The sequence below is a fragment of the Fragaria vesca genome, linkage group LG1, assembly GCF_000184155.1.
Source record: "Fragaria vesca subsp. vesca linkage group LG1, FraVesHawaii_1.0, whole genome shotgun sequence".
Taxonomy (NCBI): Eukaryota; Viridiplantae; Streptophyta; class Magnoliopsida; order Rosales; family Rosaceae; genus Fragaria; species Fragaria vesca.
In genome coordinates, this window is record NC_020491.1 from 17,352,272 (window position 1) to 17,361,046 (window position 8,775).

Genomic DNA, 8,775 nt, shown 5'->3' on the forward strand with positions numbered 1-8,775 from the left:
CCTACCTTGTATGAAAGACAACAACATTGGAGAAAGAGTGCTATGCTAAATCTAGTAAATCTAGTACTCCTACCATTCCATCTGATTCAAATTATAATCAACAACCTTATTCTAACTACCTATATACCTTTTATTCTAGCAACCAGAACATATCCTCCACAACTGCCAATGGCAAGTTCATCCCAAATCCTATCATTTCGTATTAACAATGAGATAGTTTCAGTCTACACAAGTAATATTGACCAGATGCAACCAACATATCAAACCCAGAATTCATTATATGCAAACTTCTATCAATTTATTCGTCTGTAACAATTCAGAAGCTATAAATTGGTTACATAACAAATTAACCAAATATTACCTTTTCGTGAGACAAGGCTTCGGCTTTGGACTTGGGAGTGAAGAGGGGAAGTTTGAAGTTAGGGTTTTCCGGCAGAGAGGAAGAGGAAATTGGGTTTGCTGGGTGGCGAGATCGGAGACAGAAGGACTATGTAGCGAGATCGGAGGAGGTGGGTGGCGTCGATGCGGTTGCCGATCGGTGGATGGTGGGGTCTCCGATGGGTGGAGGCGGTGGATTCCGGTCTGGTCGCGTAGCTCTGGGAGGACCTCAGTCGGGTTTTAGGGATCGGTTTATGTGAGAGTGTGTTTATAAGTTGGATTTTAGGACCTCAATTGTGTTGTCTCAGACTAGGAGTTTATATTTTTCTTAGCCGACGGAACAAGATTACTTCCGTCGGCTTAGTAAAACTAAGGCGAAGACCACTCCAATTTCCGTCGCCTAAGTCTTAACCGACGGAATATTTTGTCGGCTAAGAAATTTATTCGTCGCCTAAAAAATTAAATTTTGGCCCCAAAAAAATAGCGCAAAATTCCCCCGACTAATATTTCGGGATCCTAGGCGACGGAAACAACCATGTTCCGTCGCCTTATTAATACTAAACCGATGAAATAGTCAAGTTCTGTCGCCTTGGAAGTACCAAGGCGATGACTTATTAAATCCGTCGCCTAAGTTACATAAAAATTTATTCGTATATAAAATCGCATACGTACATATGCATTTTAAAAATTACACGTACCTATATACAATAATTCGAATTCATCAAGCGTGCGCGCATATACGTAAGTACGTAGAAATTAAAAATAGCCGGCCTTCATGATCGAATGATATCTAAGCATCAAGTTAATTTGAAAATACATATCCGAAGTTATGCCAAATTAATTAATATAAGTAGATTAGACCGATCGAAATCCACAATAATATAATATGGAACAAGTACAATTAATATTAATCGTACTCGTGATAATCTGAGTCGTCCGAATCATCATCCTCCTCAGTTTGGTCAGAATACTCATCATCCTCTACGTATTCGTCATCTATGAAGCCGTCGTCATCATGATTGGGGCCGGGGTTGTGACGTTGTAGCGAGTTCAGTTCAGATGGTGTAATTGGAAGGTAACCTATGATAGCCGAAACGTGTTGGTTGTTAACACGAATATCCTCAGTATCGGGGACTACATGTGGAGATTCCTCTTGATATGGTTCATTCGGTTGATCAATTGTTGGTTCACTAGGCCCACTCTCATCATCCCCTCCCAGCGTAGCTGCACTCTAAATATTCCTATGTGACATCACCTGCACCACTTTCCAACCCTCACCCATGGCCGGATCATCAAGATAAAACACTTGTTTCTCCATGGTGGCAAGATCATCAAGAATAAACGGCTCATTCTCATACCATATATTGTTTGAGTCCACTGATAATAAGCCACGATCTAGAATTGTACTCCTCCCTCTGGTTGGGTTAGTATTGAACCATTTGCACTTAAACAACACGACAGGCATACCCTTGCCATAGATTAGTTCGATGACACTGACAAGAACCCTGTAGTAGCTGAAACCCATACCCTCAACCATGACTCCATTGTTTTGGGTGACATGGCTTTCATCTCGTTTTGACGTCACAAACTTAACACGGTTCACAAAACATCCAGCACGAACTCTGTGGCTTTGGGGTCCTCCAGCCAACGAGTGCAAGTCTGGGTCGTAAGAAGCAGGAAAATATTGTAGAATGTGCATCATCTATAACAATTTTAAGAGCAACGTACGTTGTTATATTATGTAACATCAAAGAACAACATATATTTAATTTATGTAACTCCAAATATATATAAATATATATATATAGATAGAGGAGGTACCCAAATAGGGAAGTAATCAGGAAAATCTCTCTTGTGTATGGCTTCGTTACCATTTTGCCTTAGTAAATGGGACTTGAAGTACCGCTCGGCTTCTTCACAATGTTGAAGGACACACCAATGAGCCTCTTTGATCTCAGCATCACTTAATCTTTTAGAATTACTTAGCCTGCCATACGGTTGAACATCGTTGGAAATAACTGGTAGATTGAATTGCTGGCTACTACCCGCTCCAGATGATTCCCCTATTGTGTCTTCATCATTAAGATATGTGCTGCAGTAAGTTACACACTCGGCCTGAATGTATGCCGTTGTGATCGACCCTTCAGGGAAACGTTTGTTTTTGTTCTTCTTCTTGAAATCCCCTAGTTGCCTGCAAAACAGATATATATTTATTCTCTTACATACAATAAATATTTTTAAAAAATTATCTTAATTTGAAAGGATCGATGATTAATTAATTAGAATAAATATGAGTGCATATGTACCTCTCATTTGGATAGCACCAGGTGTACTGTACCAGACCAGTAAGGAACACTTGTTCGGGAAGGTGGATCATGAGGTGAATCATGATGTCAAAGAAAGTTGGGGGAAAGATCCTCTCCGGCTTGCACATGATGTACACAATGTCTTCTTGCAATGACCGAACATCAGACTTTTTAAGCTCTTTAGCGCATATCCTCTGAAAGAACTTTGACAAAGCCACTAATGTGTCAACCACATCACTCTACAAATACGATCTAATGACCACGGGAAGAAGACGTTGCAGCAAAACATGACAGTCATGAGTCTTCAACCCACTAATCTTATTTTCCCCCATTTTAACATATCGAGCAATATTCCCTGCATACCCATGAGGATACTTAATGTTTCCAAACCACTGAAACACTTCCGCCTTCTTTTGAGGATGGATTGTGTAGCCTGCTTTCGGTATTATGGCTTTTTTGTTTTTTGCACTCTACTAGCCATAGATGGGGGCGTATACCCATCATCTTAAGATCAACACGGGCTTTGGCGGTGTCTTTGTTCTTATGTTTGAGATTCAGAATTGTTCCAAGAACGCTGTCACAAACATTCTTCTCTATGTGCATGACGTCCAAGTTGTGTCTGATTTTCAAGGTCGATCAGTAAGGCAATTCAAAAAATACACTTTTGTGCGTCCAATATTTAAACTCATCAGGCGTGGGAGGATTCAAGTCAGTTACTTCTTTACTCGTGCTCAAATATACGAACCAGTGCTGGTTAAGCCTCTCCAAAATCCACTCACCAGACCTCCTTGGGGGTTTCAGATTATGCTCCTCAGTCCCATCAAATGCCTCAGCATCCCACCGCCACTCGTGATCCTCGGGAAGATGTCTACGAGATCCCAAGAAACAAATTTTGTCGGCATGGCGACTAGAATTGACGTCATCTATGCATACCGGGCAAGCCTTGTACCCCTTAGTTTGTTGGCCAGACAACATCCCGTAAGCTGGAAAATCACTGATTGTCCAAATAATAGCTGCTTTCATCATGAATGAAGTTTGACTATGCCTGTCACAAGTAGGGAGTCCATTTTCCCATAACTCCTGTAGCTCGTCAATTAATGGTCTCATGTACACATCCAAGCACTTTCTTGGAGAACACAGCCTTGGAACCATAAGCATAAGAAAATTGTCTCATGTCAGGGGTGTTGTCATAAACAACATTGTCTTGATATCCTGAGGCGGCGAATGGGAAGGCATCCTTTAAGAGGTTCATCATAGCAGGGTCCCCGTAATTAGCATTGGAAGATCCTGCCTGTTGATTATGTTGTGCTTGAATTTCTGCAAGTGTAGGCATTTGAACTGGATTTTCGCCGTGCCATGTCCATGTGGTATAACTAGGACAAATACCGTTTAGTGCCAGGTGAGAATACATGTCTTCATATGTTACTGGTTTCCGATTGAGACATTTGTTGCACAGACATATGTGAATAACTTTGTCTGGAGGACTATGTAGACGCACGAACTCAAGAAAATCAAAAATGCTCTTCATATAAAGAGGGGACCCTCTCCCTAATTGCATCCAGCTCTTGTCCATGTTGTACACTATAATAACAGGAAACAAAAATATAGTTGTCAAAAAATCGTTAATAATAAACTGGAAATATATATATATAAATATATACTTAACTATTATATATATATATAAGATATATTAATGTACGTTGTTCACACCTATAATCTTCACCTTATGCCTCCGGTTAGGGCCCTAATCCCGTTTGAGAGCACATGACATTATGATTTCGTTTGTTGTTGGGGCGTTTCAAATTCGCGTATGTGAGAAAATTTCGGCAGCATCTCCCTACAGTTCCCCTAAGTGCACGAATATCTATATACCTAATATGCACTTGAGGAACAATAAAGGAAGATCCTATCGAAATATATATACTCACAACCGAAAACGAAACGCACCAACAATAAACGAAATCTCAATGTCATATATGCTCCCAAACTGTCCAAATATGGGACAATTCGAAAACCATTTTGTTAGACACAGTCGTAACATAATAGTTCTCGAACGGGATTTCTAAAGGTAACAATATATATTGATGAATTTAATGTATAAAAATATTATAATTCTTGATTACATAATTCATCATTTTATTTTTTATCATTAATTTCAATACACAAATAATTTACATGAAAACAATAATTTGATAAACATATTATTCACATATATATAATATATTATTAATCATACGAACAAACTAAAAGTAATATATATATATATACACTACTAAAATTATAACGTACACGTACACAATAAAGTTAGATATACTTATATATATATATATACAAATTAAAAACATAATATATATTCTACACACATATTATACGTACAATCATATTATACACACATATATACAAACATATTATACGTATATACACAGATTATACGTACAAACATATTCAACATGTATATATACACGTACTATCAAATGTTACAAGCATATATCATGCATGCATCAAGCAATCCAATAATTGGACCGGCAAAATTGGACCACCGGCAAAGTCGCCGGAAATTCACCGGAAAAGATATATACATAAATGAAAAAATTAAGTAGATCGATAAGCAATTAGAAGAAAATCGAAGCTAGCTACGTACCTCTTGAAGCTAGATCGACCAGCAAAATATTCTTGAAGAAGGGGGAAAGGATCGGAGCATATATATACCTCTTACTATTAGTTTTCTGCGTATTCTTAGCAGAGGAAACTTAGCTTGCTGCGTTCTCTTCTGGAAAGAAGGGGGTTATATATAAAATATGTATTTACTTAGCCGACGGAATATTCCGTCGCCTAAGACTACAAGGGTCGACAAAAATATTCGTTCTAGCTTGTGTCAGTCAATAATTCACTTTCCTAGTCGACGGAACAGTTCGTCGCCTAGGGAAAAATATTCGTCGCTTAAGAAGTACTTAGCCGACGGAAAATATTTCGTCGCCTAGGACTGACTACATCGACGAAACATTACTCGTTGCCTAAGATCTTTTTTCTAAGCCGACGGAACTTAGACGACGATTGATTTTTTGTCGAATAAGAACATCTTAGTTGACGAAAGCTATTTTCCGTCGTGTAAGAATATCTTAGGCGACGGATAAGGTGTCCTAAACGATGACTGAATATCCGTCGATGAAGTATGTCTTAGGCGACTGAATTTTTTATTTCCGTCGGCTAAGTCTTCATTTCCCGTAGTGACATCATTAATATTCACATAAGCCTGTGTAGTATTTGTAAGAGTGGGATTACCTTAAGATCTCACCGTTGGTGATGAAATCGAGCCATCAGAGAGTGATGGAGGCAAGAAAACTAGTGGTGGTATAGATCCGAAGCGAACCGATCCATCAGCTTGAGGGAGTGGTTGAGATCCAAGATTTGGAATGGACAGTTGGTTGAGCTGTTGTTGTAGCTGTTCCATCAAAATGTTCTGAAAGCTCAGGAGAGACGCATCCATCGAAGCTTGAAACGAAGCTTTCAAGGAGGTTTCAAAGGCCTCCAATCGAGCATTTGTTTCCTCCCGATGAGACTGTAACTCGGTTTCAATATGAATGAGCTCTTCAGAAACGATAGGAGCGTCCGAAGACGATGACTTCACAACCGTCTTCAGTTTGGCCATGATTGACCTGGCTCTGGATACCATTTGTTAGGATCAGAGACCTAACGAGAGAGAAAAGAGAGAAGAGAAGAAGAGAATCAGGGAAGAAGAAAACTAAATTGCATTCATAATCGATAACGTTATGAGGAGGAAAACCTTACACATATATGCAACCTTATCGTGACTAACACGTGCCACACATGTAGTCATTTATGTTTAAAACAACTAACTATGCTTAATTAACATAACAGATAATTAGAACTAATCAGCTCGTGCTATGCACATGAGCAACTCAGCTTTCCTAAGTCAATAAGAAAGTCAAAGTCATCTCATTTCATAACAGAGGCGGGGTTGCACGTTTGTGTGACGGCGGCAAACAGGTAGAGCCGTAGAGGGAGAGGTCGTGGTTTGGTTTCATCAGAGATCTCTTTTTTTTTTTTTTTTTTTTTTTCTCAGTAAAGAGAGTTGAGGTGGAAAAAAGAGTAACACGTGTCGGTACGTGGTTGGAGGATCACACAAACCACGTGGTGCGACTGTCACACCTCAGAATTCCTCATAAAAGAGAATAAACTGGGTAAAGTTGGAGTCAGAACGCGGAAAATGGAAAAGCAAGCGTAAACCCCAGCTGGGTGGTGGATTGTATCAGACTGACCGATAGTGCAATGATGAAGGACTTTGATTCCTCCTCTCCGATTCGCCTTAACATAGGTAACCTCTCTCTCTGTTGTAATCCATCCCAATTGAAACTTTGCGGAATCTCAGCATGAACTGAGAACCCTAAATCTTCGTCCCTCCTTTGTCTCTCAGAGCAAATACATGCTTATTTGGTCACTGATTGAAGTAAAGGAATTGAATTTCTTGTTTCTATGAGTCTAATTGTTGAAAACTCCACCACTGACTGGCGGCCAAATCAGTAGAGTCGGAATGAGGGCAACTTCCACATATGAAGTTTTCAGAGAAGGCCGTCATAGATCTAACTAGTTTTCATTATAGATTTATAGATATCTGGATTCCGTTGTTCTTGCGTGTATCATGTGGATTTATCAAACCCTTTGATAGTAGCTAGTTGAATAGATGTTGAGCAGTTTTGTGTCATTTTCTTACTTGCCAACAGGAGGAAAGAAATTTTACACCACCATTACTACTTTGACTCAACGCGACCCCGATTCAATGCTTGCTGCAATGTTCAGTGGTCGACATACTTTATCCCATGAAAAGGTATACGCTTCTGTCTTTCCTTGATGCACTTGTGCTCAGGGATATGTTTTATTTGCCGTCAACTTAGTGAACTTACTGAATCGCCAATCAAACGGACTTAAGGTATGGAAGAATGAAGTCGGAGATACTCCATTTGACAATTGCCGCTCAGTTAAAGATGTAGTTTGGTTCATGTACTGACAAATGATCAGATACTTGAGTAGGTTGAAGAAGCATCATTTGGAGACAACTGAGATGAAACTAAGTAACTACCTAGTCAACAGTCTAGACATGCTCAACAAAGACCTATAAATTCCCATTTAGAATAGTGACTTAGATTAACATAGATGGGAGGAGTAAGGAGTTTATCAGGAAGCATGTGATAACATGTAACTAGCACGGAAATATGAATAAGAAAGGACAAAATCAAAGTGTTTTAGTTGTTATGTACTTATGAGTGAATACTAGTCAGTGATAACTTACTGTTCTCTAATTCTTGCAGGGATATGTTTTTGTTGATAGAGATGGCAAACATTTTCGCCACATACTTAATTGGTTACGAGATGGTGTTGTTCCCATTTTAAAAGATTCCATATTTGCAGAACTTCTTCGCGAGGCAGAATACTATCAACTACTTGTAAGAGTGGTTTTAATGTGCATATATTTATATATAATAGTATCCTCAGTATATTTTGAGTTCCTCAGGATTGCGTGCTGGTTGATTATGCATACTTGCTTCTTCAGATAGTGAATATTTGCTTATTCGAATTGAACAATGTCATAACTTCGGTAAAATGGACACTAGGCTTGAGACAAAGGCGGAGGAAATGCAGATGTATGGAGTTCTATAGAGGGTCTTATTCCATGCTTGTAATGCTAGTGCTACTTATGTTGGTTGCCAAGTTGTCCTTTGCTACTGGTCAGTTGACCTTATTTACGTAATCTCTATGAGAGTGAACCTATTTACATGGATATAATTGGTCTTGGTTACACACGGATGTCATCAGTCTTCATTCTTAAGTATATTTATTGCGTGTGTGTATATATATACAGCCCGGATGTGAAGCGGACGTCCGCACCGGGCTTAAAGTGCGGACGTCCGTCCGTTCTCCACCGTCCGGTGCCGGTGACGGCGCGCCTGCACCCCAGAAGACTCCAGCAGCGTCCCTGACCACTTTCCCTCCCCGGCGAGTCCGTTTTTTTCAGTTTTCCGCTGAGATCACCCAAAACTTCAAACAAGATCAATCTCGCCGGAAACTGGAAAAG

At 39.5% G+C, this 8,775-nt stretch overlaps 1 protein-coding gene across 1 annotated transcript in view; it reads left to right on the plus strand.

Moving 5' to 3' along the window:
• The first annotated feature begins 6,902 nt into the window (after window positions 1-6,902).
• Window positions 6,903-8,775, plus strand: part of LOC101305213 (FH protein interacting protein FIP2-like) — an 8,033-nt gene continuing 6,160 nt past the window's right edge. Inside the window, exons 1-3 of the mRNA XM_004288339.1 lie at window positions 6,903-7,020; window positions 7,427-7,530; window positions 8,012-8,146. Of these exons, the coding sequence (XP_004288387.1) occupies window positions 6,975-7,020; window positions 7,427-7,530; window positions 8,012-8,146 (285 nt within the window). The 5' untranslated portion in view covers window positions 6,903-6,974. The remainder of the gene's footprint in view (window positions 7,021-7,426; window positions 7,531-8,011; window positions 8,147-8,775) is intronic.